Below are 18317 nucleotides of genomic sequence, written 5' to 3' on the forward strand. Positions count from 1 at the left end.
GCGAGACTGAGGCTCTGTTCACGCTTCCAGTGCAACTTTGGAATGCGACTTTTTCACTGTCTGGCGCTTAAGTCGCATCAAAGTAGTGCAGGAACCTATTCAAGGTTGCAAAGATGTGAACGGGTGCCATTGAAACGGGCTGCGACTTTGTGTTCAAAGTTGCACAAGTGTGAACAGAGCCTGAAGGGAAGGTTTGGATACCACTTTGTCTGACACACACCGGGCTTAAAGGGGAAAGCCATCTAGTTTTTATTAGAGTGTGAAAGGACTACAACCTCTGTCAGGTTTTTGCTATTATCAAAGGTTTCCAAGTAGAAATCAGAGGGCAAACACAAGAGCGTGTTTTGTAGTTAGAAACAGTTTTGACCAGGATAGGCTGAGAATTGTAACATCAGTGCAGTATTGTCCCTGGAAATCACTGTTTGATGGTTGAATTGTCCCTTGTAGTGTTCTCATCCTGATCATTCTGTTTTATTCCCCCACCTGTAGAAACCTCCTGTATGTCTACCCTCAAAGCCTTAATTTTGCCAATCGCCAAGGATCTGCAAGGAACATAACGGTGAAGGTGCAGTTCATGAGTGGGGAAGACCCAGGCAATGCCATGCCGGTAAGGAAAACAATTTCTGGCTATAAAAATCGGCCCTCCCCCCCCTACAGATCATCGCGCAGGCTGGGGAATAGGAGGGTATGACTTGTACTCTCAGCTGTTGGCTGCTCATATTGGAATCACCAGCTAAAGATAAATGGCTGTGGAAACCCAAATAACTACTCACTCAAAAAAAAATAAAACATAAAATAAATAATACTAATAAAAAAAATAAAATAAAGTGTATGTGTTTATATATATATATATATATATATATATATATATATATATATATATATATTTATCCCTGAAATACAATATATATAGTGTGTGTTTGTATGTATGTGTGTATATATATATATAATGTACTTCAGGGATAAGCTCAGGCGTCACTTATCCAGATAGATCGATAGATAATTAATATATAGTTGATTTTTTTTTTCTTAAAAAGATATAATAAAATAAAAATGAAATATTTTGTTATTTCATCGCATAAAGACACTTCATGCATCAATATCAGGGATAAGCTCAGGTGTCCGATCCTAGTCCAAACCCTCTTCCACTATCTAGATAGAGAGATAGATAATTGATATATAATTGATTGTTATATAATTTTATTTATTTATTTTCAACTTTTTTCTTGATAAGATTCCTTTTTGATTGTAACTATTTTGTCATTTCATTGCGTAAAAAACACTTCATGCATCAATATCAGGGATAAGCTCGGGTGTCCGATCCTAGTCCAAACCCAATTGAGCTATCTAGATGAATTGATAGATATACAACATTTTTTTTTTTCATTTTTATTCTTAATAAGATACATTTTATTGTAACAATTTTGCTTTTTTTTTTAAAACATAAAGACACTTCATGCATCAATATCAGGGATAAGCTCAGATATTTATTAATTTATTTATTTTCCATTTTTTTTCTTAATGAGATTCCTTTTCATTGTAAATATTTTGTAATTTCATCGCGTAAAAACACTTCATGCATCAATATCATGGATAAGCTCGGGTGCCCGATCCTAGTCCAAACCCAATTGAGCGATCTAGATAGATTGATAGATAATTGATAGATATACAATAATTTTTTTCCCCATTTTTGTTCTTAATAAGATACATTTTATTGTAACAATTTTGCTTTTTTATTATCACATAAAGACACTTCATGCATCAGTTTCAGGGATAAGCTCAGATGACCGATCCTAGTCCAAAGCCACCTGAGCTATCCAGATAGATGAATAGATAATTGATATATAATAGATATAATTGATAGGTATATAGATATAGATATCATTGAAAGCGCTGCGTAAACTGTTGGCGCTATATAAATCCTGAATAATAATAATAATAGGTAATTGATATATAATAGATTTTTTTTTCTTAAGATTCCTTTTGATTGCATCAATAAAAAGGATGAGCTCAGGCGTCAGAACCTAGTCCAAACCCACCTGAGCTATCCCGCCAGAAAGCCATCAATACCACCAGTGATAAGCTGCTTATGATTGGCGGTGAGCAGCGACCGCCTTCTGGCTGGAAAGCTCAGGCAGGTTCAGACTCTGATCCAAACACAAATAAACTCATCCCCTAATCAATATATTAAAGGCGTAATAAATAAAGAAATCAACCTTATAGATTAGGTAAGGGGAGGAACAGGGACAATTAACTCCATACACACCGTAGTTAGATTGTGTAGGATCTTGAGGTACATTATATGACACAATTAAAAAGAAATTTAGAAAAAAAAAAAAATATTTTTTTGTACTGGGATTAAAAAATAAGTTGGTAAATAGAAATACGTCTGAAAATGTATTCCATTTAATGAAGAATGTTGCCAAGAATAACACCAAAGTCATTGCACCAGATAACACTTTGTAGATAAAAACAATGTATGGTGTCCTCATGTCCTAAACAGTCACACAAATGTGGAAGAATTTAATATCTGCCCTTTCTTATCCTTATCTTCCTTCCGGTCATTGCTCCCAGTGGGCAAGATAGACACAAATGACTTTGAGTCCCAACCGTTTTAAAGGACAAGTGTACTTTTATTAACAACTGCTCTTGTCTACCCTTCCCAACCCGCTAATCAACATTAAAGGGGTTGCAAACCCTCGTGTTTTTTCACCTTAATTCATCCTATGAAAAAACTTCTGTCACTCAGCAGCCCCCCCGTTTTACTCCTCTTTCCCACGGCAGAGATGCCCTCTACCTCTCTGGCCGGGGTTCTCGGCTCTTGCTTGGATAGATTGATAGCAGCGCAGCCATTGGCTCCCGCTGCTGTCAAACAAATCCAATGACGCGGGGGGCGGGGCCGAGTCCGGCATTTTGTGTCTATGGAAATGCTGGACTCGGGAGCGCGCCCGCATGGTAACCCCCTGGGAGAGCTCTTCTCCTAGGGGGGTTTCCGGATGCCAGGAGGAGCCGTGAGCGCCACCGGGGGACCCCAGAAGACGAGGTTCGGGGCCACTCTGCGCAAAACGAACTGCACAGTGGAGGTAAGTATGATATTTTTGTTATTTAAAAAAAAACAAACAAAAAAAAAAAAAAACGAGGGTTTAGTAACCCTTTAAAGCTGAACTCCAGGATAAGCAAATATTGACCACATACAAGAGTCGTGTGTATTCTTCTTGGATCTTGGAGAGCTTTGTGTATTTCTTCCAGATCTGTGCAGTAATCCGGTGTGAGACTTCCTGTAGTAAAGACCGCTCACTGCTGCTCTCTAACCTTCTGCAGGGTGACCGGTCTTGTCTCCGCCCCCTCCTGTAGTTTTCTGCAGGCAGCCTGTAGTGGGTGGGGCCTGCTGGGCCCCTCCCACAGCGTAGCTTTCAGCACAGTGATGATGTCACTGGTACTTTTACAAGTTTAATATCAGAATTTGGTGCACATAAAATGGACTTTGAGTATAAAGTGGATTTTGTGGCTATTGAGGAACGTATTTTTACGTTGAAAAATAAATTCTTTATTGGAACAAATGAATATAACGGCATCATAGAAAAAGTCTATACATGACTTACACTATATTGCCAAAAGTATTGGGTCACCTGCCTTTACACGCACATGATCAAATGTTCCTTCACTCCAAACTCGCTCATCCATGTCTTTATGGACCTTGCTTTGTGCACTGGTGCGCAGTCATGTTGGAACAGGAAGGGGCCATCCCCAAACTGTTCCCACAAAGTTGGGAGCATCAAATTGTCCAAAATGTCTTGGTATGCTGACACCTTAAGAGTTCCCTTCACTGGAACTAAGGGGCCAAGCCCAACCCCTGAAAAACAACCCCACACCATAATCCCCCCTCCACCAAATGATTTGGACCAGTGCACAAAACAAGGTCCATGAACACATGGATGAGCGAGTTTGTGGTGGAGGAACTTGACTGAGTCCTGACCTCAACCCGATAGAAGTCCTTTGGGATGAATAAGAGCGGAGACTGTGAGCCAGGCCTTCTCGTCCAACATCAGTGCCTGACCTCACAAATGCGCTTCTGAAAGAATGGTCAAACATTCCCATAGACACACTCCTACACCTTGTGGACAGCCTTCCCAGAAGAGTTGAAGCTGTTATAGCTGCTAAGGGTGGGGCCAACTCATTATTGAACCCTACGGACTAAGACTGGGATGCCTTTGTGCATGTAAAGGCAGGTGTCCCAATACTTTTGACAATAAACTGTACTTCTCTATAGAGATATGCATCCAAATGAGGAGATTTCAGACCGTTGAAAGTAATAAAATAAGAGATGGGTGATGTGAATGTACATGACCCGTGCACCCAGCGTGTATAAAACAGGCATGTTGTGTTGCAGGCATTCACATGCAAATACATAGCATGACAATAATGGCAGTAAGACAGCAATAGAAGGGGGTTCCCATCCGTACGCTTGAGGAATATATTTAAATGCATTTTTTTTGTGCTTGGAGTTCTACTTAGAGCTTGAAATTCCACACATTCCACATTCCACATTCCATACCCTGTTGATGTCTTCCAGAGTCATCTTCTGCCCTGGCCTTGGTCAACAGGGAGCCACCATAGACTTATATGTGACCTTTTTCTGAGTATCTCCAGTCTGGGATTGTAGCCAACACTTAGTAGGGTAGAAGGCAAGGGAGGATAGACCTAGCAACATGTTACTAATGGTGCACATATTCCTATAATGCATGGTGAGGATAAACATTTATTCTCATTGTCTGGTCTGGAAACCACCACACCAGCACAAGAAGCTGAGATAAAATGGTTATTTAGAGATCTTGACTACTCTGGCATCAGAAACTACACATATGTATTATGTTGGGTTCTTCATTAACCATTGTCCTTTCCATTTCCCCTTTCAGGTTATCTTTGGAAAATCAAGCTGCCCAGAATTTTCAAAAGAATCCTATACTGCGGTCGTCTACCACAATAGGTGACTTTCCCATGTTCATGTTACATTATGTGGCAAAAATAATTGTGGACACTTGACCATCATACCCGTAGGACATCTTATACATCCCTTTCGAAAAACCATAAGCATTATTATGGAGATTATGGAGATCCTTCTCAGCCTCCACTCTTATGGAAAGGGCTTCCACAAGATTTTGGAGGGTGTCTATGGCAATGTGTGGCCGTTTGTAAGGTCAGGTACTGATGTTGGATGAGGAGAACTGATTCACAATCGGCATTGTAATGCATCCCAAAAGGTGTTCAGTAGGCTTGAGGTCAGGGCTCTGTGCAGGACACCCAAGTTCCTTCACATCAAACTCCTCAAACTATGTCTTTATGGAACTGGCTTTGTACGCAGGGGCGCCAAAAAAAAAAGCTTCCCCAAATAGTTGCCAAATGGTTGGAAGAGCAGAATTGTCTAAAATGTCTTTGTATGCTGTAGTATGAACAATACCCTTCACTGGCAGTGAGCTCCTAACTTCCTTTTTAAAGCGGAGTTCCACACAAAAATGGAACTGCCGCTTTTCGGAACCCTCCCCCCCCTCCGGTGTCACATTTGGCACCTTTCAGGGGGGAGGGGGGTGCAGATACCTGTCTAAGACAGGTATTTGCACCCACTTCCAGCATAGACTCCCATGGGAGTCTATGCCTCTTCCTGTCCCTCCGCGCTGTCTCCTGGGAAACACACAGCTCCCAGGAGAGAGCGGGGACCAGTTACGATGCGCAGCGCGACTCGCGCATGCGCAATGGGGAACCGGGAAGTGAAGCCGCAACGCTTCACTTCCTGATTCCCCCAACTAGGATGGCGGCGGCAACTGCCGAGAACCGAGCGGGTTCTCGGCGTCCCCTGCCGACATCGCTGGACCCCTGGGACAGGTAAGTGGCCATGTATTAAAAGTCAGCAGCTGCAGTATTTGTAGCTGCTAACTTTTAATATTTTTTTTTTTGGGCGGTTTAGGTGGACTCCCTCTTTAAGCTGACAACACACGGCCTCTGCTGCACTGAAATCCCAAGCCTTGTTTTCCACCCTGCCAGAGATCTCCCCTGCTGGACTACAGAATATCTCCACCTTAGGTGGTGGGAAGAGAGGGGATGCGGAGGGAGGGGGGGGGTTGTCCTCTCCCGCCGCCTGGTGAACTGCCGCTATGATTGTTCTTACGGTGCACAGAATTGCCGGCTGTAAAAGATGATATCTGAATGATGCCTGCAGCTGCACCCATCATTCAGATATCCCCACTCAAAGTCAATGACGTCCTTGGGCTGGAAGTGGTTAACAGATTTCCGACCATCCTCCGTCGTTATACTGCGGCAGGTCGGCACGATCCCGCTCACCATCGTAGCTGTACGTCGGCTATCGGGATAGCAGGCGCTGCACTGCGGGGGTGCCGATTCTTGTGGCCGATGGTCGTGATGACAGCCGGGCACGAGAGACAGAACAGGGACTTGTGTGTGTGTGTGTAAACACATAAATCCCTATTCTGTTCTGTGAGGAGTGACAGATCATGAGTTCCTAATAGCTAGGAACCACGATCCGTCACTTCCTCTAGTCAGTCCCCTCCCCCTACAGTTGGAAACACACTGAGGGAACACAGTTAACCCCTTGATCGCCCCCTAGTGTTAACCCCTTCCCCGCCAGTGACACTTTTACAGTAATCAGTGCATTTTTATAGCACTGATCGCTGTATAAATGCCAATGGTCCCAAAAATGCGTCAAAAGTGTCCAATGTGTCCACCATAATGTCGCAGTCACGATAAAAATCGCAGATCGCCGCCATTACTAGTAAAAAAAATATATATAATAAAAATGCTATAAATCTATCCCCTATTTTGTAGACGCTATAACTTTTGCGCAAACCAATCAATATACGCTTATTGCGATTTTTTTTGTTTTTACCAAAAATGTAGAAGAATACGTATCGGCCTAAAGTGAGAAAAAATTTGCTTTTTTTTAAAAAAAAAAAAATAGGGATATTTATTATAGCAAAAAGTACAAAATATTATGTTGTTTTTTTTTTCAAAATTGTTGCTCTTTTTTTTTGTTTATAGCGCAAAAAAATAAAAACCGCAGAGGCGATCAAATACCACCAAAAGAAAGCTCTATTTGTGGAGAAAAAAAAGGACGTCAATTTTGTTTGGGTTCAACGTCGCACGACCGCGCAATAATTGTCAGTTAAAGCGACGCCGTGCCGAATCGCAAAAAAATGGCCTGGTCATTCAGCAGCCAAATCTTCCAGGGCTGAAGCGGTTAAATGAGGCGCAACACATACGACCAATAAATAAATAACTGGTATTTATTAATAAATATCTCATTACATAAAAAGGAGGATATAATAATAGCAAGTGGATTTGTAGTTTATCCATATCAATATCATTTTATTATTGGCATTTACAAATCAAGCTGTCAATACAAGATTACATAAAAAATGCATCCAAAAACGACGCGTTTCGTGAATCTCTGTTCACAGAAGTAGATGCACGTATGAATACCTGTAAGGTAAAACATCGAGTATGCAGCATGCACGTGTCTCATAAAAGTTTTTCTTGACCCCAAGGGCCACCTAAGGGACCCAATGCTTAGAAATACGCTAAGAATGAATATGGCAATATTTCCAAATGGGGATATCGCCGGGGGAGTCCCACCCGGGAGCTGTGGAATTCTCACCCACTGAGGACCTATATTTATTTATTTATTTATTTTTGTTCTGTTTGTTGCAGGTCTCCAGATTTCCACGAAGAAATAAAGATCAAATTGCCAGCCACGTTAACCGACCATCATCATCTGCTCTTCACCTTCTACCATGTCAGCTGCCAACAGAAACAGAACACACCTCTAGAAACCCCCGTGGGTTACACGGTATGAGTGTTTTTTTTGGAGGATAGTTATGTTATTGGTATCGGATACAACTTCTCCGCATTCTGCGCGCTCAGATGTAACGTTCATTCCTCTCTCGCCTTTCCCAGTGGATTCCGATGCTTCAGAACGGACGCCTGAAGACTGGACAGTTCTGTCTTCCCGTCTCTCTAGAGAAACCACCCCAGGCTTATTCTGTGCTCTCCCCTGAGGTCAGTGTGTAATGTATTTATGTGTTCGGTGTGGATTCCTATATAGACAGATATAACATGTTGCATGATGTTCTAATGTCTTTTATATTTTCAGTATAATATTATTTTTAATAACATTACAGGCATTTATATGGCTTTGTGAAATTTTATGCCGTGCTTTGCATTCTGTACATTGACATCATTCCCTTCCCTCAAGGAGCTTCCAATCTAAAGCTGGCCATAAGTTAGTCATGTTTTTTTTTTTTTTTTTTTTTTATCTTGTTCAGCCAGAAGGTTGATGACCCCATTCCCCCATCCATACACTCGATGAAGAACCTCTCCCACTGAACCATTGTATCGGGGAGACCTCCCCGCCGTCAGAACACATTGATTAGTGGTCGCTGATTCGAATCCCAACCACGACACTACCTGCCTGGAGTTTGCATGTTCTCCCTGTGCCTGCGTGGGTTTCCTCTAGGGCTGAAACAACTAATCGATTAATCGACAACTAATCGATTATGAAATTAATCAATTACTATTTTCATAATCGATCAGTAACATAATGTGGTTAAAAAACAAACTAAAATGAGCCCTTTATAGTACAAAAAGAGAAATGAACCCCTTACAGTAGTGATTATTTGCTTTTTTGTATTATAAAGGGCTAATATTAGTTTTTTTTAACCCTATTATGTTACTAAACGTCTTAGACCTGGTTCACATCTATGTGTTTTTTGGTGCTTTTTGCAGAAACAGACTACAGTTCATGTACATGGTTTCCTATGGGACACGTTCACATCTATGTCTTTTTCAGCCGCTGTGTATTTGGAAAGCGTCAGTGACTTTTTTTAAACGCAAAACAGTACTTTTTTTTTGTTTCAATATACTTCAATGGAGAAGCTGCAGAAAAGCATGTAATGCATTTTTGCAGCAATTTGTGTTTTTTAATCTGCCCAACAACAAATTGGCCAAAAAAAAAATGCAAAAACGCAAATCACAGCAAAATCACGTGTGCAAAAATCAAAACGCACAGCAAAGAGCACTGCAGAAACAGATCAAAAGCAAAACTGCATAGGCTGCATAAGCCTTATGCTGGCCACACCGATCAATTTTCAGATGAGAATATTCAGATGAAAAATCTTTTTACATTCGATGAATGAAAGAACGTTTAAAATTTTCACTTGTTTTTAACATTCTGTTTTTAAAATAATTGAAATTTCTGAACGAAAACCACATACACTGTCTGATAATTCCTTTCATCACAAAGTTTTCTATTATTTCCAAATTTTCCCATTACTGTGGTTGAAAATGAACGTCGATTTGACCCCACTAACGATTAGAAAATCGAATGAACGTTCTTATCTCTCCTCTAATAGTATATACAGTATATCTCTTCTGTCTGTTATTCTCAGAGTGGATTAGATATTTTGCTCCCTAACCATATAGTTGGTTAATTTTATTTATCACTGCATAAAGATATTTAAAAATAAATTGCCTTTTTTTAAAACTTTACATATTAACTAAATTATACACCACACTTTTTTTTTTTTAAGGTTATTAACCGATTAATCGATTCATCGAAACAATAATCGGCCAATTAATCGATTATGAAAATAATCGTTAGTTGCAGCCCTAGTTTCCTCCGGGTACTCCGGTTTCCTCCCACACTCCAAAGACATGCTGGTAGGTTAATTGGATCCTGTCTAAATTGTCCCTGGTATGTATGAATGTGAATTAAGGACCTTAGATTGTAAGCTCCTTGAGGGTAGGGACTGATGTGAATGTACAATGTATATGCAAAGCGCTGCGTAAATTGATGGCGCTATATAAGTACCTGAAATAAATAAATAAATAAATTAGTGTTGCCGGCACCCCTGGTGGGGAAAAACCCGAAACGCTGGTAGTACACAAGTCATTCGGGTAGATTGACTTGTGTATTATTATTATACAGGTTTTATATAGCGCCAACAGTTTGCGCAGCACTTTACAACATGAGGGCAGGCAATACACTAATGCCCCGTACACACGGTCGGATTTTCCGATGGAAAATGTCCGATCGGAGCGCGTTGTCGGAAATTCCGACCGTGTGTGGTCTCCATCGGACATTTTCTATCGGATTTTCCGACACACAAAGTTTGAGAGCAGGATATAAAATTTTCCGACAACAAAATCCGTTGTCGGAAATTCCGATCGTGTGTACACAAATCCGACAGACAAAGTGCCACGCATGCTCAGAATAAATAAAGAGATGAAAGCTATTGGCCACTGCCCCGTTTATAGTCCCGACGTACCTGTTTTACGTCACCGCGTTTAGAACGATCGGATTTTCCAACAACTTTGTGTGACCGTGTGTATGCAAGACAAGTTTGAGCCAACATCCGTCGGAAAAAATCCTAGGATTTTGTTGTCGGAATGTCCGATCAATGTCCGACCGTGTGTACGGGGCATAAGAATACAAATCAATACAGGAGGGATCAGAGGGCCCTGATCGTTGGAGCTTACAATCTAAAAACAACCAAGCCTTGCCCATACATGGATCCAAATGCCCGGTTGTCCCTGCTGAACCGGCCAAATGTCGATCCATATATGGCTGCCTTAAGGTGTTACTAAACCCAGGAGCCTGCAGTCACTATATCTGGTCTCCCCCAGTACACAGAATATGGAAATGCAATTATTTTAGTAAATATAAACCGCTAAACACCTTTTCTCATCATCAGTATATATTTAGCAGTCTTGTGACTTCTATCAGTGTCTGGTTAAAGCTTTTAGGAGGAGTTTTCATTCTTCTCTGATAAATGGGTTTATATTGTTGCTCTTGTTCAAATTCCTAAGTGTGCATGTAAATAACACCCTAACCAATTGAACGCACAAACCTTTAAATGCAATAAATACAATATATGATCAAAAATTTAAATTGTGAAACAAATGAGTGAAAAAAACAAAAGTCCAAGTGCAAAACGATTCCAGTCCATAACTCGATTATAATCAACCATATCCAGTGGAAAAATTATATAAGATGAAAAAGATATAAATACATCCAGTGGGAAAATGTTGCATCCACCGCCACCAATAGATGTGAGCGGCCGCCAGAAAAAAGCATGGTCGGCAAGTAAATTTGTTACCATTCTGTGTCTATGGAGTAGCAGCATTGTCGCCCAAGAACGAGAAATATGTTAGGACTACAGAACACCTCCTAATTGTCTCTTTTACAGTTATCAGTTTGGTAGTTCAAAAAAAGACATTTGGATAAGTTAATTGAGATTTAAAGGTTATTTATCAGTCAATCATAATTCAGCACTGCCAGCTTTGTAGTGTTTGTAGGAAAGCAGTAGAGTTCTGTTCCTCGGGAGCTACAATTATCTTTAATGTCTAATGTTAATCTCCTGCATGTCCTCAGGTCCCTCTGCCTGGGATGAAGTGGGTGGATAACCACAAAGGTGTCTTCAATGTTGAAGTGGTCTCTGTGTCTTCGGTTCACACTCAGGTACGTTTCAATGAACACCGATGTATAATGGAATGTAGACTGAACTTCCTCTGTTTTGCTTGATAGCCCAACACTTATTTCTAGGACCCCTAGAGTACTCATTTAAGTGGTTCCGTTTGAACTCTGTGGGTGCACATGTCACTTACTCCAACTGCGAGGCCCCTCCCCCCATGATTCTTTAGAACCTAAAGTCGTACTGTCGTCAAAACTTTTCTTTTCCATTTTGGATGGAGTAAGGAAGGGTTATAACCCCCTCTCAATTTTCATTTGCTATCGATGTCCCGTTGTGGCGATACCCCTTCACTTCCTGTCCCATAGCCAAAACAGGAAACTAAGAGGAAATTCTGGGGTGTCACCAGAACTAGTGTCCCCATTGGAAGATTTCTCTATTCCTGTTCTGGTGACACCCCAAAATTTGTGATTTTTCTTCTACTTTCACTCTGTGACAATGGTAGAAAGGAAAAAAACAAAGAAGGTGAGTTTCCCTAATGGGGATGCAGATAGCAAGAAAACCCTGACAAGGGTTCTAGCCCCTATCCACTCAATCCAAAACTAAAAAAAAAAAAAAAAAAGAAAAGAAAAAGTTTTGCCTTTTTAGTTATACCATACATCATATAACCTAAACAAAGCTGCTTTGAGAAAATTTTCTCTGTATAGTAAAACTTTGGTGCAACTTTGGTTCCTTCTGGTGCAGGGGAAGAAAACAAATATTGCGTATAAATCTAAGATATACGTTAGATCATGATATTGTTGGGGTCAGGCATTAGAGGGGGCTATAAATAATATTGAACCCTACGGACTAAGACTAGGATGCCATTAAATGTGACGTGCGTGTAAAGGCAGGTGTCCCAATACTTTTGTGTGTGTGTGTGTGTGTGTACACACACATTACCAAAAGTATTGGGACACCTGCCTTTACACGCACATCACATTTAATGGCATCCCAGTCTTAGTCCGTAGGGTTCAATATTATTTATAGCCCCCTCTTTATATATATATATATATATATATAAAGAGATTTATAGAGAGATATTAACAAAGCATTGAAAGGTTATACAGTGGCTTCACTTTAAACGTGAGGATCAGCTCGAACAAACACTCTCTTGTTTATTTAAAGATCTGAACATACTTGCCGGTCCTTTGCTCTAGTTTGTCATGTGATGACCCCATTATGTACTGTACATATAGTCTTGGCTGCGGGACCTAAAATTTTTGTGCTGTAACATCACCTGATGCCAAAGAACTTTTATTTGATGTTTTAAAAGTTCTGATATGTGCACAGTGGTAGTAGTTTTCTAAGGGTTCGTTGGCTTATAAAAATATATATTTTTAATATGTTAAGTTGGTTTAGACATTTATGGTTTCTTGAGTTTTGAACACTCAAAGCTCTTTCCTTTTTATAATACTTTCTTTTTTTTGCTTTGGAGTCGTGGTTTGTTTCTCTTAATTACATTTTTTTTCTTCCTTTTAGGAGCAATGCATACTCTTTAATTTCAACTTGATAGAAATAAATGCCCAATGTACAGCCCAGTTATTGGATGTGAAGGGTATCCTCAACAGATACAGAATCAATTTGAAGACTTAAAGGGGTTAATTTACTATGGGCAAATAGACTGTGCACTTGCTTCAGAGCTTAGTACAAGAGGTAAACTATTACTTTGCAAAGAATACCCAATCACGGACAAGGAACATATAAAGACAGCATTTTTGCTTGCACATGTTTGGATGATGCAAGTCAGCAGAGCTTCCCATCATTTACTGAGCTCTGGAGCAACTACACTTGCAGAGTGCAACTGAACTTTGCACAGTGCACCGTCTATCTGCCTTTAGTAAATCCACCCCAAAGTGTCATTAAACCCAGACTATGAAAATCTCTCATTACATACTATATAGTAGAGTGTTCATACTCACAAAGCCACTCTTATCTGTGCAGCTCACATGACTATAGAGTCACACATGTGGGAGTATACAGAGTGGTAAATGACACTCCCCTCCCTTCCCTCCCTCCCTTCCCTCCCTTCCCTCCCTTCCTTCCCTCCCTCCCTCCCTCCCTTCCCTCCCTTCCCTCCCTCCCTCCCTCCCTCCCTTCCCTCCCTCCCTCCCTTCCCTCCCTCCCTTCCCTCCCTCCCTCCCTCCCTTCCCTCCCTTCCCTCCCTTCCCTCCCTCCCTTCCCTCCCTTCCCTCCCTCCCTTCCCTCCCTCCCTTCCCTCCCTCCCTTCCCTCCCTCCCTCCCTCCCTTCCCTCCCTTCCCTCCCTCCCTCCCTTCCCTCCCTTCCCTCCCTCCCTTCCTTCCCTTCCTTCCTTCCCTTCCTTCCTTCCTCCCTCCCTCCCTCCCTCCCTCCCTCCCTTCCTTCCTTCCTCCCTCCTTCCATTCCTCCCTCCCTCTATTCCTCCCTCCATTCATCCCTCCCTCCCTCCCTCCCTCCCTCCCTCCCTCCCTCCCTCCCTTCCTTCCTTCCTCCCTCCCTTCCTCCCTCCCTCCCTCCCTCCCTCCATTCCTCCCTCCCTCCATTCCTCCCTCCCTCCATTCCTCCCTTCCTCCCTCCCTTCCTCCCTCCCTCCCTTCCTCCCTCCCTTCCTCCCTCCCTTCCTCCCTTCCTTCCTCCCTTCCTTCCTTCCTTCCTTCCTTCCTTCCTTCCTTCCTTCCTTCCTCCTCCTCCATGTCCTCTTATTTCTAAACACAATAGAGGTGGGATATAGTATGCTGATTGATTACATGCACAAAGAAGCTTACAAAAAGCTTAGTTTTAATACAAATAAGTATACAATGCCTATATATATATATATATATATATATATATATATATATATACACACACACTATATTAATGCACAAAAATACACATTTGATGTTCAATAAAGATTTATAAAACAATTTTTGATATTTATCTAACTTGAATTGCTCTTCTGAAACTGTGACTGGCAATCAGGGCTGGCCAGACATAGGCTCACACTGTAGAGAGCATACATCAACATAGCTCCCAACTGTCCCTGATTTCGGGGGACTGTCCCTGATTTGGAGCAATGTCCCTCTGTCCCTCTTTCCTCCTCATTTGTCCCTCATTTTGATCTGATCTATATAGTTGTATATAAAATGCACTTTTTATCTTTCAAAAAGTGTTTCCCAGCGCTAAACCTTTCATCTGATTTCTAAATTGTTGCATTTGTAAATTTCAAAAGCCAATATAAAGGAATAGTAGTGGTAAATAGTAGTGGACCGCCTGCCGTCGTTATACGTCGGCACTTTGAAGAGGAATACCATTGTAATGGCAGCAGATAGCTGCCATAACCCCGGTATCCTCTTCTTCAGCAGGCGTTCCATCAAATGACACTTCCACCCAATGATCTTAAAGGAGAATTTTTTTTTTTTTTTTTGCAATTTTGTGTAAATATGAGATCCAAGGTCTTTTTGACCCCCAGATCTCATATTTAAAAGGTCGTGCTATGCTTTTTTCTATTACAAGGGATGTTTACATCTCTTGTAATATGAATAAAAGTGACCAAAAAGGACAGTGTCAAAAATAAAAATTAAAATAAATAAGAAAAATAAATAAATAAATTTAAAGCACCCCGTCCCGCCGAGCTCGCGCATAGAAGCGAACGCATGCGTGAGCCGCGCCCGCATATGAAAGCGGTGTTCATATCACACGTGAGGTATCACTGCGATCGTTCGAGCGAGAGCAATAATTCCAGTCCTAGACCTCCTCTGCAACTCAAACCTGGTAACCTGTAGAAATTTAAAACGTCGCCTATGGAGATTTTTAAGGGTAAAAGTTTGTCGCCATTCCACGAGCGGGCGCAATTTTGAAGCGTGACATGTTGGGTATCAATTTACTCGGCGTAATATTATCTTTCACTATATATGAAAAAATTGGGCTAACTTTACTATTGTCATATTTTTTAGTTCAAAAAAGTGTATTTTTTCCAAAAAAAGTGCGCTTGCAAGACCGCTGTGCAAATACGGTGCGACAAAGTATTGCAACGACCGCCATTTTATTCTCTAGGGTGTTCGGGGAAAAAAAAGATATATAATGTTTGGGGGTTCTAAGTAATTTTCTAGCAATAAAAAAATAATTTTAACTTGTAAACACAGAGTCTGAAAAATAGGTCCGGTCCTTAAGTGGTTAAGGGGGCGTGGCAGGGGGTGTGTCCTATGCCTACATACTTTTGCTAATAGGTGTCCCCCGTTCCCATCTCAAAAAGTTGGGAGGTATGCATCAGTAGAGTAATAGAAGCTCCTCCCAAGGACTGAAGATGCAGATGCCAAAAAAAAGGGAAAGATCATGGCCACTCAACAGCGCTTCAGGAATGAGTAAATACAATAGCGTGATATATTTATTTACGTGAATAAATTATGGCAATTAAAGTATTACTAAAGGCAAATTTATTTATTTTTTTTTTTTTTTAGCTTTGGATGGAGTGGAGATGGATTAGAACACCTGGCAGTTTTTATTGCTGTCTGTACCCCCTGTTAGGGAGATTCACCCTCTCTATTTGTCCTGTTTACCATTATCATTGCAAGTGAGAGTAAAAAGAAAATTACACATTTTGGGTTGACCCCAGAAATAAAGGGGAAATCCTCAAATAGGGATACTAGGTTTACCTTCACTTCCTGTCCCATAGTCAAACAGGAAGTGAGGGGAAATCCCTACAAATTAAGGGAATTCCTTGGGGAGCCCCAGGTCACCAGAACTAATAATAATAATAAATAGGGACACTAGTTCTGGTGACCTGGGGCTCCCCAAGGAATTCCCTTAATTTGTAGGGATTTCCCCTCACTTCCTTTTTGACTATGGGACAGGAAGTGAAGGTAAACCTCCGCAATGGGACATGGTTGGCGGAAAAAAAATCTGACAGGGATTATAACCTTCTCTTACTCTATCCAAAATGGGGAAAAAAGTTTTGCCTATAATTCTACTTTAAGTCTTCTCTGTATAGTATGAGTTTAAGCAAACCTTATGGTCCTTGTATTTTCATCACTGGTACTATATTATAAATGTTTTGGGCAAGGAGACCTTAAAATTCCTGAATTAGCCAAGAGACCCTGTCCCCCAAATAATCTTATGAACATTTCCAAGGAGTCTTGGATGCCCATGTGTCCTACATCTTGCTGTGGTTCCATCCACTGGCCCCCTACATCACTGCTAGGTCCTGTCATGATGTAGGGACCAGAGGATGAAACCACATCGTCCAGCAGGGGACACCAGCATCTGTCCCGAAGTATCAAATTCCGAGGCTTCTGATGGAGGCTGCAATGCTCCAACCAAGTGAAGATAGTCTTCAGAGAGGTATCGATCACATTTGTAAACATTACAATTTTCACATAACCTCTTTTTTGTTTTTAGGATTCTTATCTAGACAAGTTCTTCGCACTGGTTCACGCCTTGGACGAGCATATGTTCCCCGTTCGAATCGGCGACATGAGAATTGTGGAGAACAACTTGGAAAGCGAACTAAAAAACAGCATCCTGGCCCTCAGCTCGGCACAGTTGGAGCCCGTCGTGCGGTTCCTCCACCTCCTGCTCGATAAATTGATCCTTTTGGTCGTAAGGCCTCCTGTCATCGCAGGGCAGCTCGGTAAGTTACAACTTAAGCGGCAAAACAAGAGTGGTTGTGATACGGTGACTAGATAAAGATTAATGACTGGGTAAGGACAATGTGTCCAATTTTATGAGTGTTATGTGTGCGCTGGGGGGGGGATTAAGATGTCCGCGTTTAATGGACAGTGACTCTCTCATGACACCCACTTTCCGCTGTCATTTTTTTTTGCTGCAGATTGAACTATAAAATATTTCTCTTGTTAGTTAACTTAGGACAAGCCTCATTTGAGTCAATGGCTTCCATCACAAATAGACTGCACAAGAATCTGGAGGGAAACCAGGACCAGCACGGTCGGAATAACCTCCTGGCATCTTATATTCACTACGTGTTCAGACTTCCCAACACCGACCCCAACTCTCCATCTCCAGGTAATTCATGAGGGTTCAGTTCTATATGTTTCTGTTATACGCTTTTCAGATTAAAAGTAGAATGTTTTCAGTCTCCAGGTTCTGTTTTCTTTAAATCCTAAATTTCCACCAGCTTTTCAAGGTAGTAAAAAAACACTTTTTTCTTTAAAGGATCTTTAGTCATGACCTTCAAGACTCCTCACTTCATAACTTATTATGGTCAAAGAGCTGTCAGTCCTCGATATGATACAATTTAAAGGGTTTATTCACGTAAAAGAGAAGTATGGCTGAAGCTTAGGTTTTAGGAAGGGGGGCACCTTCAATAAAAGCAGACCTTGTCCCCCCGAGCTGGAAGGTCCGCTTTAACTTACCAACGTGGAGCAAATTGGAAAAGTTCATTGATATGGCTTTTTTATACGCTCTCATTTTTTCATTTTCATGGTATAACCTTGCTATGCTTTTTTTTTTTTTTTTTTTTTTTTTTTTTTAAAGCATGTGCAGTTTACTCTGTGTCCATTTCTAATGTTCCTACTGTTCTTTCAGGACCCGGAGGTCTGGGGGCTTCCATGCACTATGCCACGATGGCACGGTCAGCAAACAGGCCAGCAAGCCTTAATTTAAATCGCTCAAGGAGCCTTAGCAACAGCAATCCTGACATATCGGGGACTCCTACATCGCCCGACGATGAAGTCAGGTCAATCATTGCCAGCAAGGTAATGGAAGATTCTATGGCTAGGACTTTATCTGACGTGTTTAGGTATTTCACCACCAGGAATGTGAATGTTGATGGGGATGGGTAGAAGCCTGAAAAGGACTGAAATCCAATGAATAAACGGGGTAGA

At 41.3% G+C, this 18317-nt stretch overlaps 1 protein-coding gene across 1 annotated transcript in view; it reads left to right on the forward strand.

Moving 5' to 3' along the window:
• Positions 1–18317, forward strand: part of DOCK7 (dedicator of cytokinesis 7) — a 272852-nt gene that overhangs the window by 138289 nt on the left and 116246 nt on the right. The window contains exons 15-22 of the mRNA XM_073593823.1: positions 490–607; positions 4917–4987; positions 7720–7858; positions 7966–8067; positions 11441–11527; positions 16873–17104; positions 17332–17496; positions 18019–18188. Coding sequence (XP_073449924.1) covers positions 490–607; positions 4917–4987; positions 7720–7858; positions 7966–8067; positions 11441–11527; positions 16873–17104; positions 17332–17496; positions 18019–18188 — 1084 coding nt within the window. The remainder of the gene's footprint in view (positions 1–489; positions 608–4916; positions 4988–7719; positions 7859–7965; positions 8068–11440; positions 11528–16872; positions 17105–17331; positions 17497–18018; positions 18189–18317) is intronic.

The sequence above is a fragment of the Aquarana catesbeiana genome, linkage group LG07, assembly GCF_042186555.1.
Source record: "Aquarana catesbeiana isolate 2022-GZ linkage group LG07, ASM4218655v1, whole genome shotgun sequence".
NCBI classification, from domain to species: domain Eukaryota; kingdom Metazoa; phylum Chordata; class Amphibia; order Anura; family Ranidae; genus Aquarana; species Aquarana catesbeiana.